The sequence below is a fragment of the Sciurus vulgaris genome, assembly GCF_902686455.1.
Source record: "Sciurus vulgaris genome assembly, chromosome: 7".
In the NCBI taxonomy this organism is placed as follows: Eukaryota; Metazoa; Chordata; class Mammalia; order Rodentia; family Sciuridae; genus Sciurus; species Sciurus vulgaris.
In genome coordinates this window covers 54,513,189-54,536,347 of record NC_136467.1, presented here as the reverse complement: position 1 = coordinate 54,536,347, position 23,159 = coordinate 54,513,189, and the positions used below count along the sequence as shown (strand labels likewise).

At 41.1% G+C, this 23,159-nt stretch overlaps 1 protein-coding gene across 2 annotated transcripts in view; it reads right to left on the bottom strand.

Annotated features, from left to right (window-relative positions):
* The window catches only part of METTL24 (methyltransferase like 24), a 91,885-nt gene extending 89,701 nt beyond the window's left edge, over positions 1-2,184 (bottom strand). The window contains exon 1 of one of the 2 annotated variants that reach the window (XM_079149156.1): positions 1,183-2,184. In XM_079149156.1, the coding sequence (XP_079005282.1) occupies positions 1,183-1,863 (681 nt within the window). In that variant the 5' untranslated portion in view covers positions 1,864-2,184. The remainder of the gene's footprint in view (positions 1-1,182) is intronic. The other variant, XM_079149155.1, reaches the window with a different exon arrangement.
* Positions 2,185-23,159: the final 20,975 nt, after the last annotated feature.

The window sequence follows — 23,159 nt, the reverse complement described above, 5'->3', positions numbered from 1 at the left end:
GAAGTGGCTGCTTCTGTTCAAAGAGCTAATTAAGGCTTTACATAGATGTGCTGTTTCAGAGGGGAAAAAAAAAAAAAAAAAAAAAAAAAAAGAACTAGGTTTATCCAGGAAGATAACATGGATGGCCTGGAAAGAAACAGCAGTTTCTTTCCAGAAGACAGAGGACAAGGCCTGCAGAGGAAGTGGGAAAAGGAAAGCAGTGAAAGAAATGGTGGAGGGTATTGAAAAGTAGGGTAGAATTGGGCAGCTGAAGAAAGCAGCAGAGCCAACGGAGAGTATGGGTTGTGCAGGATGCAGGTTTGGGGCGGTCGTGATACCTAGAAGAACAGAGGAAACGCCAGGCAGCAGAAAGAGGTTGCTTTAGAGGATGCGATTGGTGTTGGGATCCGGCGTGATGTGCCTAAGAACTAGGCAAGCTCATATGTACAGTTCTTAATCTTTTCACTCTAAAGGTCCGTGTAAATTACGAGCACCGAAAGAAGGGTGGGAGGCGAGGGGCTTAATCAGAGGTTAAAAGTGGACTATTCAATGAGGTGTGAGGCGAGAAATTAATGAGGTAAGAAGAGCAACACTGTCCGGTGCTAAGTCGGACCCAAGGTATTATTTCGGTCCTTAAAGATCGATTAATTTGCCATTAAGTGGTGCTGGGGGCTTGATTTCTCACCACCATCCAGCCACCATCCAGGCCTGGGGTGGGATTCCAGGGAAATACGGGTGGAAGGTGGAACTTCATCGCTGAGATGAAGGTGGGAGACAAGCCACTCACTGTGGATACCCACCCAGCTTTATCCAGGCCTCCATGGGGAAAGCACATAATGGCAATCACGACTGCTTTCTTTCTTTCCCTTTCCTTGCCTGTCATTCAAATCTTCTCTCACTAAAGTAAGCAGGGCTTTGTTCTTCATTGCTGGATACCAGGAGCCTAGAAAGGGGCCTGGCACACAGAGGATGTTCAGCAAACCCTGATTGAATATGAAATAAACTCTGCTCAGTTCCACTTCATTCCATTGGGGCACTGAAGGATGCCACCAGTGAAGTCGCCTGAGTGAGCACAGGAAACAAGGGAAGGCTCTGGAGATCCCAAGTAAGGCCGGTTGCCATGCCCGGGGCGGAGGGCTCCTTAGCGGGGTCCGGGTGGGGGATTCTGATCCAAGGCCCAAGACTGCCGGGTTTGCAACTGACCTTCCGGCGGAGCCGCCCGCGAGGGGAACAGCAGCTCGGCTCCGGTGTCCCGCTCCCGCCGCCCCCCGGCGGTGCTCGGCGCCCGCTGCGCACGTAGGTCACCTGTCTCTTGCTTGCGCCGCGCGGCGGGACGGGCGCTAGTGGCAGGTGCGGCCCAGGCGGTCGGGGGATCGGGCCTCGCGAGGAGCTGCGGACAGGGGGTCCCGACCCGGCGCGTCGCAGTTCGACGCAGAGTCGCAGGCCCAGCAGCAGCGCGGCGCCGAGCAGGCACCGGTGCAGGGCGCCACAGCTCCTTCCCTGAGGCCTCTCCCGGACCATGGCGGGGGCCTGGCCCGGGACTGCGCTCCGGGTACCGTAGCGCAGGCAGCTCCTGGCCCAGCAGGGATGGCCCCGCAGGCCCAAGCTGCCAACTATGGAAACTCCCCCTCGGGCCGGGGCGCGGGCTCGGACCCGCCTCCCTCCCTCCGGACTGTGGAAGCCCCAGCGTAACCTTATCCTGCCCAGCCGGGCGCAGCCCGCCGTTGGAAGGGGCGAGGCGCGGTCCCCCGGCTGCAAGCGGCTGGAATAAGCAAGGGACTCCCAAGGAGCGCCCTCCACCCTGACCTCCAGAGCCGGGTCGAGGTGAAAGACACAAGGCCAGGAAAAGCTTATTCCTAATAGACTCCTCGGCCATAACTTCATTTTCTGGTATTGGTATTATTAGAAGTCACGCGGGAAGCCGATAGGTGAGCTGCCAGGTTTTGCTACAAGGAACAAGTTCTGATTGTGGAGCAGTTTGTGCCATTAAGTGAGATATAAAAATAAATCATACTTATGCTCGGGTTTACAACTTCTCTCCTTTGAGAAGGGGGATGGGGGTGGGGAAGAGGAGGAGAGAGAATAGCACTCAATGCAGAATAATCAAATTAGTTATTCCATTTCTAAATTCTGCCTGAAGCCAATCCGTGCTTTCTCCCTGTGTTATGAAATGTGTGGGGGTGAAGAAGGAGAGGGAAAAGCCAGCTAAGACATCTGACAGCAGGGAGAGAGAACAGAAGTTACCATGGCATGATGTAAATCAAATTAATTTAGCTCCAAACACACACCTCCCTGCTGTCTTGCAGAGATACAGAGGGACAAATTTATCTTTGGGCAAAATGCTCCCCAGCTGGTATGGCCATCATCACCTTGACCTTAATTAATCAGACTGAATGCTCACAGCCTGAAGTCCAGTGTTACACGTTCCATTTTCAGTTGCTGGTAGAATTCTTTCCCACCATCCGTTTGGAATGGGTTTGAATTTTAGGTTTAGGTTTGGGTCATTTTTGTTTTTTGCTTTATGAACTATGACCAGGTCCGCCCCCACCCTGGGGCTTTATGCTTGCATTTTTCATGCTACTGTGTGAGGCTGCCCCTGCTGACCTCTCTTCTCTTAAGCCTCTCTTCTCTTCCCCTTAAGCCTATGCACTGGACAACAGAGACCAATACTGAGTCCCAGCCCCCTCCCCGTTTGAATTTTGGGAATTTTCCATAGGGAACTCTCCTCCCTAAAGTCCTCTTTCCTGGCTTAAGAAAGACCCAATTTATTCTTTGTCACTGAACAAAGCACTTATGCTTTCTCTACATGTGACACAATTTCTCCACCCAAACTAATCCTTTCTCTGACCACAACAGGTCCTCGGGCTCCTGAACCTTTCATTATGATTGACTTTTACAGATAGGCTTTGTTTTAATGAATTCAAACAAGTACATTTTCTGTACACTAACTATAAGAGACAGTCTTACATCTTGTGACTAGTTACTTGAAATATATTTGAATCAGGACCCTACCATTCAGCAATGTGATGCTTGTAGACAAAGTGCTTGAACTCTTTGAGCTTCAGTTTCCCTGTGGATAAATATATGGTAGGATTATAAATATTGCAAACTCTTACATGCTTAGTACCTATATGATACCTGACCCACAAAAAAAAATTCAATAGCAAATTTTAAAATTACTTATCATTAAAGAAAATCCAAAATGTTGTCATGAAAAACAAAAAGTAAGCATAGTTTAAGGTCAGTAAATATAGGAAAGTATAAGGAGATTTGTAAGTAGCTTACACAGTTTTCTTTGGAATTAGGAATCTCTAACAATTTCATGAAAACAACCATTAAGACTCAAGAAATCACAAATGTACTCTATTAAGTTCTATAATTGCATAATACTATTTGAGACACAATTTGTACAATGTTTGATAGACTTGGATTGGCAATGTCTGATGTAGACTTTGCTAGAAGTTTTATTTTCTATGCAATTGATAGGAGTACTAAAGAAGTAATTTTTTTTAAGATCATGATATCACTAATGTTTAACCTCTGTTCATTTGTTGTGTTTCCTCCAGAGAAGAAACATGAGGAATATTCCAAATCATTAAAACGGGGGGTATTTGATAAGATTCTGGACTGGGGGTGGAGAACAGGCAGTGGTGGAGAGGCAGTGATGCATGCAGAACAGTGCAGCTCTTGAAAAGAATGGGCAAGATGAGCTCATATTTTCCCTGTCTCATTTCTATGGTTCTCCAATAAAATGTTTCCATTATGAAAAAAAAAAATTAAATGCAATATTTAAATACCCTTTTCCCTTATCTTTTGCAACTATGTCTATGTGTTTACTACTAATCAAAAAATCCTGTTCATATGTAGCATCGTTCATTTTCTAGGAAGAAATCTCCCATTTTAAACTTTCACACAATATGTCCCTGTGTCGTGGATAATAATGAATAGTGAAATGGGTCTGTTGGTAAGCTGAAGAGGCAAATCTAACTGATCTCCACCATGGCTGACAAGCAATCTTTCATTCATGACCTCTGCTTTTCTCATAGAGTTGAACTTGTCTTGGTCGTTTCTGGATATGTTTCAAAAATGCAGATGATCATTAACTGCTGTGTCATAGATTGGTTAATTAAATGTGCAGGTCAGTTAACCACAATAACAGCTTTCATCAGAGCACAAATTACATCCTTCTTGAGGTTTCAGCTAGCAAAACCAGTGAAAGAGAAAATTTAATGCAATCTTCTAGACACTGTGCATGGTAACTTGCACAGATGCTATAGTGCAGTGGTTCCCAACCAGGGGTAATTTTGCCTTCCTTGGGACATTTGACAATATCTGAAGACATTTTGGGTTGTTACAGCAAGTGAGGGGAGGGCAAAGATGCTACTGGCACCTAAGAGATAGAGACCAAGGATGCTACTAAACATTCTAATATGCAACAGATAGCCTTCCACAATAAAGAATCATCCAGCTCAAAATGTCAATAGAGCTGAAGTTTCAGAAACCATGCTGTAATGTTAGATGCTAATGTGGCTAACTTGTTGTTGTTACCAGGGATTAAACCAAGGAGTGCTTAACCATTGAGCCACATTCCCAGCCCTTTTTATGATTTATTTTGAGAAAAGGTCTTGCAGAGTTGTTTAGGGCCTTGCTAAGTTACTGAGGCTGACTTTGGGCCGGCTTCTGGCCCAGTCTCCAGAGCTGCTGGGATTACAGATATGCGCCACCACACCCAGCTAATATGGCTGATTTTTAATTATAGACTCTCAAAGGAGAAAACAGGCTGACAGAAAGGATCCTTACCTCTATTGAGTAGTTATTTCTGTTTCTCAATGTGAAGTACCCAGCCTGAATTAAAGTAATCAAATTTACAAGAGAAAGAGAGTTGGAGTGTCAGCATCAACATCTTCCTTCTTCCCCATCACCTTTTCCTGCATGTCCACTGTGGGAAATATACACTAGTAAATGAAGATATCAATAATCATTCCCATTATCATCATTCGGAGATCACTATTCTGTCAGACTTTTTCCTGTGTATACATATTTACCAAAATGAAATCATATTAAGCATATTTCCTTGTGATCTGCTTTTGTAACATAATGTATTATATAGTTGATATGTTAAATAATCCAATGCCTGATATTTGCTTTAAAATAATCCTGTAGAGAGAAGACAGGTGGGAAATAAGTGGGGGTATAAATGAAGCAAGAATGACTGTGATCATTATTGTAACTGGGTACTCCTGTTTTGGGTTGTTACAGCAAGTGAGGGGAGGGCAAAGCGGCTACCGGCCTCTTTGAAATTATCCATAATAAAAATGTCCTTTAGCAGTGACCTATTAACTGTAACATCATTTTTAAAAACAAACTTTAGTATATGTATTAGGGGTTTACAACATGATGTTATGAGATATAGAGAGTAAAAGGATTACTATAGTGAAGCAGATTAACATATCTATAATCTTACATTGTGGGCTGGGAGAATGGGAGGAAGACAAGAGTAGCCAAATCTATATAGTAGTCTCTTTTTATCCACAAGGGATGCATTCTAAGACCTCCAGTGGATACCTGAAACCATAGAACCCTATATGAGAACTCTGAATACCATGTCAATCTGTTTGATAAGTATCAAACAGGTAGGTAGCATAGACAGCATGAATACACACTGAACAAAGGGATGATTCATGTCCCAGACTGGATAGCACAAGATTTCATCATGCTACCAAAACAGCATACAATTTAAAATTTATGAACTGTTTATTTCTGGATTTTTTTTTTTTTCTGGTATGTTTCCATTTAATATTTTTGGACCACAGTTGACCTCAGATAACTGAGACCAGGGAAATCAAAATCCAGGTAAAGGAGCAATACTGGACTGATTTAATAAGAATATCTAATGCCATAGAATTTTATTAAACTGTAGTCCTCATGTTGGACATTAGATCTCTAGACTTGTTTTTTCTACGTGTCTATAGATTTATATCTTCTGACCTACATCTCCCCAATTCCTTTCCCGCTCTTCCTCCACCAGTGGTCGCCATTGTTTCATTCTCTATCTCTGTGTATTTGGGCTATTTTATCAATAGTGAGGTCATGTAATGTTTTTCTATCTGTCTTATTTCACTTAGCATAATGTCCTTCAGGCCAATGCATGTTATGGAAAATGGCAGGATCATGTCCTTTCATAAGGCTCATAATATTCACTGTATGAATGTACCACATTTTCTTCCTTCATTCATTTTTTGACATTTTCATTTCTTGGCTATTGTGAATAATGGTGCAAAGAACATGGGAATGCAAATATTTTTACAAGGCGGTGAGTTCATCTCCTTTGGGTACACCCAGAAGACGAATTGCTGAATCAGATGGCAGCTCTTTTAACTTCTTTAGGAGTTTCTATCCTATTTTCCATATTGAATGTACCAATTTATATTTCCACCAACAATGTATTTGGGCTTCTACACCCTCACCAACAGTTGTTATCAACAATTGATGAATCATGTTTGTGATAACAGCCATCTTTATGGGTAAAAGATAATCCCTCACCCTCACAGTGGTTTTAACCTGCTTTCCTCAGATGATTAATGATTCCAACATCATTTTTAATAATGGCATATACCATCCTTTAACCATTCTTCCACTGTCGAGTTAGAACACTTACAAGTTTTCATTTTCATAAACAACACTATAATGGACATCTTTGTAGCTAAATCTGATGGATTGGATATGGAGTAAAGAGAAAGAAAGAAGTAAAGGATTTCTCCTGAGTAATTAGAAGAATGAAGTGGCCATTATCTGAGAAGGGAAAGATTCAAGTAAGAGCAGTTGGGGGAAAAAAATAAAGAGATTGATTTGGGTGATTATGTTAAATTTGGGACATCTATTAGAAATCTAGGTAGAGATGTGAGTAGGCAGTTGGAGTTAAAAGACGAATTCGTAGGAGTGGTGAGGGCTGGAAATACAAATTTAGATTATCAGCATATAGTTGTAAGGGAGGCAAGAAATATTTGGAGGCTTAACTCTGGCATTCGCCAATTTAAAATCAGATGAGGAGGCTCTAACAAAGGATACTGAGAAAGTTACACAGTGAGGTAAGAGAATGTGGTATTCCAGAAATCAAATGAAGAAAATATTTCTCAAAGGAAGAAACTAAGACGTTTAACATGCTGTGGACTAAAAAGTGTCAGTGAGGTTTGATCACATGATGCCTTGTTTATTATCTTTCTTCCCAGATAGAATGTCAGCTCCATGAAGTCAGGGACTTTATTTCTATTATTGCTATACTCCTGGTGCTTGGATTGGTGGCTGGCATGTGGTATGTACCCAATAAATAATTGTTGAATGAAAGAGTGAAGTATGGATCCAGTCCGTGTACCCTTATAATTATTTTGTCACATTACATTACATTCTTAAGCATAGACTGCTAAGGCAAAATTTTAAGTCTTTTGATGATAAATGCTATTATTAATTTTGAAGTCCAACAAAAAAGAATGTAATCCCATTTAAAGACCATCAAATATTCCTCTGTACCATTGGGAAGCATCAAAGGATAGCCTTGAGCCAGCTCCTAACAGAAGCATGAACTCAGCAAAGTTCATGTTGGTTTTCCTCCTACTTATTTCATCATTACACTTAAATCCACTTTTGAACTCCCCCCAAATGCCTCTCTTCCAAGTGACATCTCAGATGGGATTTGGTTTCACTGGATTGTCCATTAGTTTTCTCTTCCCCTTCCAGAGATGTAGCTAAATAATAAATACTAGCTCAACATGACTTATGGTCCCTCAGCTGTGTCCACATTACAGAAAAAACTCCCAAGATGGAAGCTCTCAGACGTAGAGGAATAGCACTATAATAGAATGACAGACTGGATCTGCTACTTGAGGCTGGGAGCCCTGCCTAAAATAACACCACAGCTCCCTCCACAACCTAATGAAGCTGGCCCTGGACTGGTCTGAAGGAACATGGCTGGGGGATGTCTTTGCCCTGGCTTCCTTTGGAGAATCTCGTTTGCCTCCCCTCACGCTGTGTCCTCCCAATCTATCATCTGTGGACTTGCTTTACCTTTCTTCTTCCTGGGATGTTTCTCAAGCATAGAGATGAGGGTCCTACTCATCTGGTACCCCCAACCATGTCTTGCAAGGGATGGGTTTCAATCATGTCTCAAGAATTACTGACAAATAGCAGATATCACACCCCAATCCTGCTCAGGTCAGAGGCAAGATACCACAGTTCTTCCAGCAGATCCTGTTGCTCATTTAAGACAACCAAAAAAGGAATCATAGTCAAACAAATATGGCTGGCTTACAAGAACATCTCCAATCTGGTACCTTTTTTTCCCCCCTGCATCACCTTCGGAAGAATCAGGAAATGTGTCACAGAAGCCCTTGGTGAAAAAAACTCCAAGGTTATAGACGCAAGTGTGGATAGCGCAGTGCCCAAACCAGATGAAAACTGCAGTGGTTGATGGCTCTGAGCTAAACCCTCAGCCCTTGAGTCGCTGGCCGGAAGTCCTTCTGACAAAAACTGCAATGTGCACATGTGCGGATACACTTTCCTGCATGTGTTCTGAAAACACATCTCTGGCATTGTTAAAAAGATTTATTTACAGACAGTAGCTTTCGCAATGAGACATTCCTAGATTTTATGACAATACAGGAGCTTAGGTTAACAATGATCAAAACATTGCCAGTTTCATAGGACCACCTAGGGAGCACTTCCCCTCCCAAACCTGAGACTCATCACTATGACACATGCCAGAAATAATCTCCCAGCTACAGATCACTTTGAAGTCAAAAACATTCCTGATTTAAACTTTTCCAAAGTCAAGGGCTTAAAAAAAAACAAACCTTTTAAGGTCAGAAAAGATCACCAGGGAACTGACAGGATAAAGTGAGGCACAGCATGCCCAAAGGCAAAAATCCCAGGGCCCGGTCTTTTCAAGTCAGCATGTGAATATATTAAAAATTCTGAGGTCAAAAGCCATTTTCCTTTCTCATCACATTACTGCTGTAGCCCTAGGGAAAGCGAAAGGACTATATTATTTTCAGATCAGAATACAGAGGCTCTCAAGCTAAGTGTGCCTGAGAATCACCCTGGGGAGTTGTTCCACTGCAGCTACAAAGGCCCCACCTCCAGAAACTGTTCCCCAAATCATTATTTTAACAAGCTCCAAGTGGCCCACCATCAAGCTCACAGAAGCCTTGGCACCATGGCTTCCCGTGGTAGTGATGGTTGGGGATGGGAGGTAGGAAGTGGTTATTATAAGGTATCCTTGTATCCATGGGTACAAATGTTCTCCCTCAATCTTCTGTGTAGTTTCAATATTTCAGGCATCAACAAGGGGTCTTCATGTTCAAAAGTTCAGCAGTCCCCTTGGCAGCCCTTACTTTCCCTCCTTTCTTTCCTTCCTTCCTTCTTCCAATTTGCTCTGGGAATTTTCCAGAGCTGTGGAATGGAAGGAAAAAGTGTGGTTAACCATAGGCATCTTGTGCAAGAGCCTGCTCCTTGATTCCCCTAGATGAGACAGTAGCACAGGAAATCAGCCAGCACCCTGACTGAGATGCAATGACCTGCAGCTCATAAGTTACCTTACTCTTGGTGTCACTATGCCCTCATCTGTAAAATGGGTACAATAATCATAACTTCCTTGTGGGTTGGTCTGAAGGTGGAATTAATATATTTGAAGAATTTAGAGTTGTGTGCATGGCCTGTAGTGCTCTCATGTGTAAATGATTACTGCTGCTGCTCACTATTAATCAGAAAGGACATTTTTCATTTTCCAGCAGCTGTTCATATTGCTCTTTCCCTTGCCGGCAGGTTGAATTGTTCAGGGCTCGGGCTGGGGCTTACTGAGTCTTGACTGGACTGAAATGAGAAATGCAAAGCGGCTCTGGTGTCACTGCAGAGCCCAGCGTCTTTTTCCTTGGTGTCATCGCCTGCCAAGGGGAGTCTCTAAGGTTCCTATCATTTCTGGGAAAGCACATTGATTCCATTAACTGTTGAATCCTTTCCTGTCCCCATCCACCTGCCCTACTGTGAAACAGTTCTCTTATTAGTATTTCTGATAGCTCTGGATTTTGTGTGCCACATAACCAACACCACGTTTCTCTTTTATTTTTCCCATTTATTTCTGTGCTCACTTCACACTTCATTCCTCCTTAAAGCTTGCTCTCTCTCCTCTTCCAACTCCATCACCTCTATCCACTTCACCTGCTCCTCTGAATGGCCTCAGCCCTGTCATTTGACCGTGTGCTTGCACTGTCACAGAGGACACATCCCCAGGCACTCCCTCTGGAATTTTCCAAGTGCTGAAGACTGAGAGCTGCTTCCTCCCAGAGGGAGCAGAAGGCCTGGAGCTCCCCTGCCCCCGTCCTCCTCCACCTTCCCCAATGACTTAGGCAGTTGCTCAGAGAGGGAGATAAATGCCATCTGAAAGAATGCTGCTGTTGCTAGGAGAGAAAGAAGGAGAAATAGTTCCCTGTCACAAAGGGTAGCCAGGAGAAAAGTCACCCTAGGCTGGACAACAAAGAGGAGAGGGGCAGAGTTTCCGCATGTTTCCAATATTGCCAATGTGCGCACATTAGCTGTTTCAGCTGCTAACTATGAGATCATGGGTTAGGTTTCTAATAGCAGCAGATCTTATTTTAATGACTTTGTGGCTTTTTAATTCTGTCTTAATGTGAGGAAACTGTATGTAAAATTCAGGAAACAAATTTCCATTATTGCCAGAACTGTGGCCCAACCAGGTATCAAAGCGGTTAACTGCCTCTGCAGTGATTGTTTACCAGCCCTGAATCCCACAGCAGATGCAGGGCTGGGGATGTGGATGGTGAATTATTCATTTTTGCATCCCTGCTGCTAGCCAGTCTCTGGCACAGAGAAGAGTTCAGTAAAATGTGTGCAACATGAGACGTGGTGTATATGGACCAATCTTCAGGTGGCTTCATTCACTGCCCCCCAGAACACACCGTGCTTTCCTGCATCTAGAACTTTGCTCTTGTCATGCTCCCTACCTGTCATGGAGGTGGGACAGTCCTGAGTAGGGTTGGAAAAGAGCAGGTCAAGGAGTTTGGGTTTTACAAAACAGGCAATCAGGAGTCATTGATGGTTTTTGAGCAGACAATAATGACATGATTTGGAATAGGGCCTGAATGAGACCTTCAAAGACCCTGAGAATGCAGGTTGTGGTCTCCCAAAGCCCCACTTGACATTGAAAAGGCTTGATTCTAGATCTTCTGAATGTAAAATTTTGAATGCAAAAAATAATTCTTTTCCAAGTCTTTCCCTACTTCTCTTCACCACCCAAGACTGAAATGACTCCCTTTCTTTACTGTAGATTATTCTTCCCAGAATATATAAGGTTTGAACATAGCAGTTAAGCAAAATAGAGTGGTCACTGTCCAACTGTTCATGACAAAATTAGATAATGGTGTAGCATAATTATTTCAGAATAAATCCTCTCACTTTTGCTTCGACTGCAGAGAAAGTACAAGAATAACTTCATAGCAATGCTACAATACATCTAAAGTGTGCCTTTTGAAGCCCTTAAAAGCTACACTGATGAAATTTTAAGGGAATCTTGATTTTATATATATATATGGTAGCTGAGATTAGAGTCTTGCTAAGTTTGGTGGACAATGATGAAAATGGTTCGTGAGCCACTTTGTCATTTTCCAGTATTCAATTTCAGCATAAGTGAAAATCTGGCGAGCATTGGGCACTATAAATGACCAGTTAAATCCTTCATTTTGCCTAACTCTAGTTTAAAATCAAAACGGTATTGACTTCACAAGGAAACTCAACCCTAAGTTTATTGTAAAACTTAAATATTAAAAGGAGATAAATTAAGCATTCATTAATATATAATAAAAATCAAAACTAAATCCACAACCTGTCACAGTCAGACCCCTTTAAAACAGAGAAACCCTCTTTAACACAAAGGCCTTTATCTTGTATTTCATCAAAGCAAGGTGGTCAACAACTCTTTCTATGTAGTCTGTTTCAAATCCCATGTTAAACAAAGGGGAGAAGTTCCATTATCTTTGGGACTTTAAGAATCCATGATAAATTGGCTGTGTTTTTGTCTATTATTCATTGCCATTGTTAGAAATTAAGCCTCTGTTACTGACAAAGGCAAAACTTAGCTGGGCAGATCAATACAATTATTCCTCTTTTCAGACAATAGGAGGTATGAAGATAATGACTAGCATTGAATTAAGAAAAAATTCTGCCTTTCACTAGCAATTCATGTTCCAGGAAAACCCTTTGAGTCGCCCAAAACAGACTGCTTGTAAGGTTCCATAGCCTCATGTAGCAGAGAAATTTTCTGTAAGCCTGAAACCTAGTCAAAAAAGAAAAAAAAAAAGAAAAAGAAAGAAAGAAAGAAAGCACAGTCCACAGTCAAAACCATACAAAAGCCTTCATAATTAATGCTCTTATGGATTCATTACAGGTCATTGCTAAGCCCAGCATTACTATGTTGAATATCAATAGCCACCGGATCAGAATGGAAGGAAGAGAGCACAGACCAAACAAAATCTTCAGCAACAAGAATAACAGCTTTGCTCTCAGAAGACAGACTTCTCTGGCTGGCTTCACACTTTGGCCCCACGTGCTTTCTTTGGAAAATACTTGTCATGAAATTTTATGATCTGTTAAAAAAAAAAGTGTAAGAATATTCCTTCTTACCTACCTCACAAGATTGTTGGAAAGATTAAAATTAGATAGTTGTGAAATTGTTTCTAAGTCCCTTAGGGAAGACTGGAGAGAGGCTTTGTGGATAAACTTACTCGTTGCCACCTTAAAATAACTGTAATGATCCCATCTCAGCCATCTCCCATTAAAAACCCAGAATTCTACTGACCAAGCCACCAATTTGCTTGTCTCCAAATAGCTCTTTAAAATCATTTCACCCACAACCCAAAAGTATTTAATACCTGATTGACAAAAAGAAAAAAAACAAATTCCAGCAGCCCTCCAAATCCTTCCTGGATTAGTCAGAAGACAAATTCCAGCAGCTCTGCCCTAAGAGTGGAATTATTCCCCTATGACTCCCTCACCTCCTGTCCTTTAAACACATTTTCCTTTGTCTCCTTCCAAATGTAAGAACAGGCAAATGCATTGCCCACTGTCCCTACACCCCCTTCACATCTCTTCATGTCAATATTTTCTATTCAGTCACTTTACTTTAATGGGAAAGGTATGGCCCACCTTCTGCATAACATGTCTTCACATGCCTCCATGGGCCGAGCACCATCACCCTTGGCAACAAATGCTTCCAGCTCTACGGATCCAATATATGTGGATTTCCCAAACATGAGCACCTCAACCCTCCCCACCCTCAAATCTATGTTACCAAAAGTAACCCTTCAACTGAGACCTGAAACATGTTCATATGAAGTTGTAAATTGTAGTGTCTGCTTCAAGAGTTATGTCTTCTACAGTAATTTTACTTCCTACATTTCTCCTTCCTATATGCCCCTAATATACCTTCCTCCCCGCAACTCCTTTATTTTAGTCAGCTTTTTTGCTACTATGACTTAAAGACCCAACCAACGAAATTGTAGAGAAGGAAAAGTTTGAGGGCTCACAGTTTCAGAAGTCTTACGGAAGGCCAGTTTCATTCCTTAGGACTGGAGGTGACAACGAACATCATGGCGGGAGGGTGTGGCAGACGGAAGCAGCTCACATGATGATCAGAAAGCAAAGAGAGAGACTCCACTCTCCATATACAAAATATATACCTCATAGCCACACCCCCAATGAATCACTTCCTCCTGCCGCACCTCACCTGCCTCTATTTACCACCCAGTTAATTCCATTAGGGATTAATTACCGGATTAGTTAAGGCTTCTTGCATTGTCTCACACATGAGCTTTTGGGGGACCCCACATCTAAACCATAACACCCTTTCAGGCATATTCTCTCCAAGAACGTACTCCCAGTTAGCTCAACAGGAAATTCTCTTTCTGTTAAATGTCCCAACGTACAATCAGAAATGGACCATCAGTTGTGTATGGCACTTAGTAATTTGGAGGAAGGAAAAAGGTCTTAAATGAAATCACAGAGTGGAATTTCAGGAGAAGTTTAAGGGCAGTATAGTCAAGAACTTGGGTGCTATCTACTCTACCTACAGGCAAACCTCACTGTGATAACAGGGTTCTGTGGTACCAGATTTTAAGAACTGAGTGGTGGAGATGAGGGCAATGGCTTCTTGGGCATTTGGCATGGGTGTGTGGCATTCAACAGCAGACAACAGGAGCTCAAGTTAATTCAGTACACAGGTACTTATTGCCAAGCATTCAGTGGCTTGCTAAATCATGCAGCAGTAGGAGGAGCAGGTGCTGACTGAGCTATTGGGACCACTACCAACTGCCAGGCTGAGAAAGCCTTTTCATGACCTCCAGGTGTAGCAGAGGCAGGAAGTACTGATGTGAGCAGCAATGCCTCTGCCCCTTCTGTACCAGCCCAGTGGACACTTCCAGTCTTGCTCTTCCCTCACTTCATTCGGTTCCAAATCCAAGTTTCATGCACAGGTATCAGTCTAAAGGAATGTAATTCCCAAATGAAACCCAGCCATAAGGGAGCCTAGGAAATGCAGTTTTAACTTTCAAGACTCTATAGTTTAGAAAGGCCCAAGATAAGGAGGTTAAAGTAAGTGTTCAACAATTTACAGAGTCTACTATATCATACTTGTAATTGGGGAAGTTTTAGCACAACTGAAGACTAATCAAAATATGCTTTAGCTGTGAAATAGTCTCAAGTGCTTTCTACTTCTCCCAGATTCCATTTCTGAAAAAATGCTAAATATAATTTATTTTTTCTCAATCACCCAAAACCGTAACCATAAACATTCCCAATTTTACTGTAGCAAAATTGCAATGCCCTCAATAACTACTACTGACACGTAGGATGGTTTTCCCTGAACTGAACGCCCTCAGAGTGCTGTGTTGCTCTACTCTCTCTTTCCTCATAGCTTTCTTAGTTCTCCAATGTTTCTCTGTAGACTGTAGGCCAACTGTGCCTTAAGCTTTCCTTATTAAAAAGATAATGAAAACGCACTCCTCCTAAGTTAGAGAGCTCGGGTGGAGACTCTTCAGACAGGAAGGAAGGCTGCGCCGGTGGTTTGTGCCTCCATCCCTTGTCTTCCCAGTGCTTCTACCATTTTTTCTGAGGCCTGAGCATGAACTCAAGTCTCTTTCTTTGGATCTTATTAGAAAAGCTTTTGTTTTCCTTAGCTTTTTCACTGCTGTGACTAAAAGACCTGACAAGAACAGTTTTAGGGGAGGAAGGGTTTATTTAGGGGCTCAAGGTCTCAGAGGTCTTAGTCCATAGAAGGTCAGATCCATTCCTCAGAGCTTAAAGTGAGCCAGAACATCATGGCAGAAGAGAGTGACAGAGGGAAGGAGCTCATATGATGATCAGGAAACAGAAATTCCACTCGTCATACACAAAACATATACCCCAAAGGCATGCCCCCATGACCTACCTCCTCCAGCCACCCCCTGCCCACCTTTCAGTCACTACTCAGTTAATCCCCATCACAGGATTAATTCACCGACTGGGTTAGGGCTCTCATAACCCAATCATTTCTCCTCCAAACCTTCTTGCATTGTCTCACACATGACCTTTGGGAGAACACCCCACATCCAACCCATAACAGCTTTCATAAGATGTTATTTCCAAAATCACTTAATAAAAGCTGAGGTAAACTAAAAACAAATAGTACAAAAGTAGTCTCACTTCCAAATTACCAAAGACTGGTCTTAAAATATAGTAAAGGTAAGAAGTTCTCTGGGTTTTCAATTCTCTTAGTCTAAGAAAATTATACTCAGGTCCCAAGGGAAAAAACATCATAGCCACCTCCACGTTCCTCCTTCTCTCCCAGTTCAATTTTTTCTCCTCAGCCAAGAACATCATGGCTACCAGCTGACATCTAGACTCTCAGAAATTCATATCTGATCCATTAGAAAATACAAAAATTTTTCTTTATAAAATATCAAATATTTTTTTCACTTCAAATTCCCTTATTTGTTTCTATTTTCCATAGCATATCAGAAAATCAGTGAGTCACTTAATAAATGAGTCAGCATTCCCCAGCTCAGGGGGACAGTACTGCCCTATCAGGTATATTATACTATGGTTATCCCAGATTCAAGCCATCCTTCCACATAATGAGAATTCGTGCTACAAATGCCCTCCTTGGAAGATTCACAGTAAAACGGCTTCTACACCACACTGCAGTAAAACTTAGGATACAGTAAAAGAGAGTTGTTCTTATGTTTCCTGCAGCTATCCATCGCTCTCCTTCTTTTCAGGTATATTCTATTTTTGTCCTACTTTATTTATTCCCTGCACATGGGTCATAGAAGTATACGGTCACCAAAAGCCCTCTTCCAACAACTAGAAAAAAGGCTGGATAATTACAAAATTACAAAAGTCCTATTTCTAAAGACATCAGATGAGGTCTGTTGGATTCCAGAAAAGAGAGAACTCCTGAGGGCTTATTTCCCTTGGAAGCATTTGTTGATTTGATGCATGGGTTAAGGCAGAGGAACTTTCATAGGGGGAAATACATGAAGTTTTTGGTGGTCCAATGAGGCTAATATAACTAATTAACGTATGCCTGAAATGCTGCTGCTTTTTCCACAAGACATTTGCTGAATGCTGTAGTTGTGTGCAGGAATCTGGAAAGCTAGACTAAGAACTTTGAAAAACCAATGTGAAATTTCTTGCAATCTTGTGATGCTTGAAGTCAAACTCCTAGTACAGAAATGGTGTCTCTCCAAGTCTGCAAACTCTCCTTTGAGATATTTGCCAAGTTTTTAAATAATAAGGACATGAGGATGAATATGAGAGCTCAGAACTTCAAAAATTTCCCATAGCCAACAGCTCCAAAAGGCAGAATGTCCCATAGGCTGTCAGGGCTTGAAGACAGTGAACCTCCAGGCTGTCGATCACAAGTTCAAAATGACCACACCTAAAGAACAGCCAAGAACCAGAGACAGTCTGAGTTTTACTAAAACTGAAATACAATTCCAATGCATCATATTCCTAATTGGGTTGGGTTAATCAGCCTTTCACTTTGTATGTCCTACTGAAGAAAGAGAAAAGCCCTTCCTAATGGAAAATACCATTTGGAGTCTCTGTGATTCTTTATACTCAGTGTCAGGGGTATGATTAAACATTATTTGATATAAAAAGAGGCAGAGAAATAAGCCAATAATTAAGAGAAATACACACAAAATAAATAGTCCTACAGATGATGTGGATGTGGGTTACAAACAGGAATTTTAAAGTAATTATAACAAATATGTTAAATAAAATAGAGAAAATGAACAAAATGGATTTTCAACAGAAAATTAGAATCTATAAAAGGAATCCGATGTACACTCTAGAACTAAAAAGCATAATTTATAAAAATAACTAATTGAATATAATATTTGACATAGAAAAAGACAGAACTAGCAAACTTAAAGACAACCCAAACTAAAATAATCAAAAAATAAAAATAGCCAAGTTAAAGCAGAGAGAAAGAAAAAGAATGAAATAGCACAACAAAATATGAGAGAAATGTGAGACATAGTCAAAAGATACAGCATATGTGCAACTGGAGTCCTAGGAGAAAAGAAATGAGAGCATGGGCTAAAAGCAATATGTGAGGAGATTATGACCTAGGATTTCCCAAAATTCCAAGAAACCATCAATCCATAGATTCAAGAAGTCACACAAACAATAAGCAGAATAAAGACAAAAAGCATCCTTAGACACATCAAACTTCTGAAAACTAAAGCAAAGGAAAGAAATCTTGAGACAAAGAAAAGAAGATATATTACTTTGAGAGAAGCAATGATAAGACACCCAACTTTTCAACTGAAACTATGAAAGCTGGAAAGCAATGATACTTTTTAAAGTCCTGAAACAAAATCCCTAATGGTCTATAACCAACTAAAATATCCTTTAAAACTGAAGATGAAATGAAGATATTTTCAGAAAAATAAAAGCTGAGAGAATATGTTTCCAACAGACTGTAGTATAATAAATGCTAAAGGAAGTTATTATGGTTGAAGGAATTATTCAAAATGGAAGCATAGAACTAAAGAAAGAAACAATTCCAGAAAGGGAAATAAAACAGAAAAATGACTGTGTAAACCAACAACAATAATAATAATGAGTTGAGATGTTTGTAACATATATAGAAGTTAAATATATAGCTATAATATTCCAGAGGAGGGGTGGGGGTACATGGACTAAAAGTGTTGTAAGGTTACTGTGTTATTTGATAAAAATACTAATTTAAGGTATGTTTTGATATTACAGGGAATCACAGGTAAATCTCAGGCAACCATTGAAAAGAATTATGGAAGAATTAAAAAACTGCATGTGCTTAGCATGCATGAAGCCCTGTGTTCAATCCCCAGCACCAAAATGATTAGTAAAGTAATTGCAGCTAAGAGAAAAAAAATGACATAAAATAATGTATAAAGAACTCCTACAAGTTGCAAATTGGTGCAGCCACTCTGGAAAGCAGTATGGAGAATCCTAAGAAAACTTGGAATGGACCCACATTTTGACCCAGTTATCCCACTCCTCGGTTTATACCCAAAGGACCTAAAATCAACAAACTACAGTAACACAGCCACATCAATGTTCATAGCAGCTCAGTTCACAATAGCTAGATTGTGGAACCAACCTAGATGCCCTTCAACAAATGAATGGATAAAGAAACTCTGGTATATATACACAATGGAATACTATTCAGCCATAAAGAAGAATAATATTATGGCATTTGCAAATAAAAGGATGAAATTGGAGAATATCATGCTAAGTGAAATAAGCCAAGCCCAAAAAACCAAAGGCCTAATGTTTTCCCTGATAAGTGGAGGATGATATATAATGGGGTTGGGGGTGGGGAATGAGAGAATAATTGGGGACTTTAGAATATATAGAAGAAAATGAGAGGGAGGGGGGTATGAAAAATGGTGGAATGAGACAAACATCATTGCCCTATGTACATGTATGATTACATGAATTGTATGAATCTGCCTGGTGTACAACCATAGAAATGAAATTATGTACCCCATTTGTGTACAATGAATCAAAATGCAGTCTGTAAAAAATTAAAAGCCAAATAAAAATAAAGAAAGAAAGAAAGAACTCCTACAAACAACTAAGAGAAAAATTTGACCAACCTAAATTTTCAAAATGAACTACATATGTAAATAAAAGATGCTGCATGCAAAAAGTATTTGAAAAGAACAATAAGCATAGCACAGCACCATTACTCATTAAGCAAATTTAAATTAAAACCTTATGAGACACCAGTACATTCCCAACAGAATGGCTAAAATTAAAAAGTCCTACAATACCAAATGTTTGTGAGAATGTGGATCAATCACAACATTTATACATTGCTGAATGGAATGCAAATAGAAAACTGTTTGGTGGTAGCTGCTAAAGCTAACCATACATGTATCCTAGGGCCACAACTCTATTCCTGAGTTAGGTACTCAAGAGAAATGTATGTTTAGGCTTTCAAAATACTTCTATAAGAAATATTCATAGTTTTCAGCATTATTCACAATAGCTCTAAACTGAATACAATACAAATGTTTATTGACAGCACGAATAAAATTGATATATAGTTACACAATGGAACATTACACAATAATGAGAAAAGAATGAAGTGTCACTATACTAAAAACATAGGTGAAGTTTACAGACTTATTAGGTGAAAGAAACCAGAACCCCACTTTCTACCAAAAAAACACAAATAATATGAATCTTATTTGGCCCAAGCAGGCAAAATTATTACATGTGATAGATATTGAAATAGTGGTTACCTTTGAAAGGATATGAAATGGAAGAGGCATGACAGTTTTCTGGTGATATTATAAATGTTTTATGTTTTAATCTGTGTGAAAATTATGTGTGTTGTGTGTGATTCATAAGCTGTACATTTCTGAGTTGTACCATTTACTGTATACCTCAGAAAGAAAGGAAGAGAGGAAGGCAGAGGGAGGGAAGATAATGAAAGTGCATGTACTTCAGAGCCAGGCAGAACCAGTTCAGTTCTGGACATTGCTAGCTGGGTCATCTTGGGCATGTAATCAGCCTCTGAATTACAATATCTGCAGGTGAGAAATGGGAATTTTTAATACTTCAGACTTGAAAGAGATCGTACATGTAAAAGCACCTAGTCCCTCATAGGTGTTCAATAGGTATTAGTCTCCCTCCTCCAGGCATTTTTTCCCTTCTAAACTTCTTACTTCTTGGTTGATCCTGCACATTCACTGTTTTGTTTTGTTTTTTTTTTTTTTTTTTTTTTTTTTTATATTTAGTGGTACTGGAGACTGAACCTAGGAACACTCTACCTCTAAGCTATATCCCAAGCCCTTTTAAAATTTTTATTTTAATACAGGGTCTTGCTAATTTGCCCAGGCTGGTTTTGAACTCGCTAGCCTCCTTCCTTAGCCTCACAAGTACCTGGGATTACAGGCGTGCACCACCATATCATGGCTCTTCCTCATTCTCTAGGGCTTACACTCCATTTAGGAAATCCATTCTCAATGCTACAGTAAAGACTTTGACATCAACTGCTTTACTTTGTTGGTCCTCGATTTCCATATACTCCTCTAACACCACAATGTCCTATCCCTGTGTTCCTTCACCTCTTTCTTCTCAAGTATCTTGGTTCCTCCTCCTTGGCCATCCATCCCATTCAGAGGGGCCTGCATTTGGCATCCTGAGTGGGACCCTGCGTGGTTTGGCCCCCAGTCCCCCTACTGAGCCCATGCTGTTGTTAATGGGCCTAGTCACCTACCATCTTCCACACCTTGCATGCTGAGGGCTTCCAGAGAACAACTCACCAAATATCTGCAAGCTACCTCTTCCAGCTACTGCCTTTCTCTCTGTTCCCCTTCACGGCAAAACTCCTTAAAGGCATTGTCTCATAGTCAGAATTTCTATATCCTCTCCTCTCACTGTTTCTTCAACCCACTCCAGTCAGACCTTCTCCCCACCACTTCGGAAAAACTGCTCTTCTCAAGGCCACCAGTGATTTCCACTTTGCCAAAGCCCAGGGTCAATTCCCAGGTCTTGCCTTTCAGCAACATTTCAGACAGGTGACAATTCCTTTTTCTGATACACTTTCCTTATTCAGCTCCTAAGACACCTCACTCTTCAGACTTTCCTTCTATCTCTTTGGAGGTTCCTTTTCTGTTTCCTCATCTTCTCACTCTACATGCTCACTGGCCTCCGGGCTCCATCCTCAGGCATCTTCTTTTCTCTTTTAGAGTCACTACCTGTTTTGGTCAGTTTCCTGTTAGGGGGATGAAATGCCTGAGAGAATCAACTTCATCGGAGGAAAGACCTCATGGCTTCATGGCTTCGGAGGTTTCAGTCCCTCGTCACTTGTCTCTGTCATTTCTGGGCCTATGCTAAGGCTTCGAACAGCATGGCAAAAGAGTTCACCTCATCATGGCCAGAAAGGAGGTGAGGGGAGGGAAAGAGGCAGAGAGAGAGAGAGAGAGAGAGAGAGAGAGAAAGAGGGCGGGGGGAGAGGGAGAGGAAGAGACTGGGGTCCTGATACATGCTTCAAGGACACCCCCTCCCAATGAACTACTTCCTTCAACTAAGCCCTGCCTCCTAAAGTTCCACCACCTCCCAATATCACCAGTAGCTGGGTCCAAGCCCTCAACACATGAGCCTTTAGGGGATATTTAACATCCAGATCATAGCACCTCCCGGGTAATTTTATCAAGTCCTGTAACTTCAAATATGCTGATAACACCCAAATTTACCTCTAGTCTGCTACTGTCACCACACTCCAGACCCATATATCCAACTGCACACTCAACATATCCATGTGGATCTCTAATAGATGTTTCAATTTAATATCAAACTTCTGATTATTCATACCTCCCACCTCCCAAATTTTTTCCTCCTTCAGGGTTCTCCTTCCCACAACACAGCAGCTTCATTCATTCAGGTGGTCAGATCGAAAACCTTGACATCAGTGTTACCTCCTCTTTAATTTCACACCCCACAACTGATCCATTAGCAAGTCCTATAGTTATGGGTATAGTGGCACATGCCAGGAATCCCACTGGCTCAGGAGGCTGAGGTAGGAGGATCGTTAAGTTCAAAGCCAGCCTCAGCTTGGCAAGGTCCTAGGCAACTTAGCAAGACTCTATCTCAAAATAAAAAGTTAAAAGGGCTGGGGATTTGACTGAGTAGTTAAGTGTCCCTGGGTCCAATCCTTGTTACCAAAAAAAAAAAAAAATTCAGAATGTGGCCACTTCTTATCATCTCCACCATCCTTTTTCACTACATCACTGCAGTGACCTCTTTATTGTTATCTCTCCTTTTTCTTTCTGTCCCCCTCTTCAGTTTATTCTCCATAAGCAATCAGAGTAACATCAGATCATGTCATTCCTCTATTCTCAACTCTCTAGAAGCTTCCCATTAAATTTAGTACACAATTCAAAATGCCTATCACAGCCCCAAATCCTGCATGAGTTGAATGAAGTCTACGCTTGTGACTTGGTCTTCTCCCATTTTCTTCTTGCACTTTGCCCTTAGCCACTTTGACTTCCTTGCTGTTCTTTATGCTTACCAACCATGTGTCACTTCCTCTCAGGGCCTTTGTACCTGCTATTCTTTCTACCTGAAATCTTTATCCCCCAGATAGTCACATGGATCCTCATTTTCTCACTTCATTCAGGCTTCTTTTCAAACATCACCTGCTCCAAGGCCTAACAAAAGTATGCTATTAAAAAAAATAGTAGGCTTGGGCTGGGGATATAGCTCGGTTGGTAGAGTGCCTCACATGCACAAGGCCCTGGGTTCAATCCCCAGCACCACACACACAAAAAAAGGTAGCCTTTCCATCCCCCTCATTTAAAACAAAGTGTGTTCTTTATAGCATTTAACTCCATCAAACACTAGTGTATGGACTTACCACTTTGTCTCCCTAAATTGAATATAATCTCCATGGAGACAAGATTTGCTCTTTCCCTTGTCTAGGAACATTCCTAACATACCATTGGCATTAACAAATATGCCTTAATTAATTAATTAATTTTGCAGATTGCAGGTGCCACCAATTTAAAGTTACTAACCTCCAGGCATTGCTTAGCAATCTCATGTGCCTCCTTCAGATCTCTTTCAGACACCTCTTC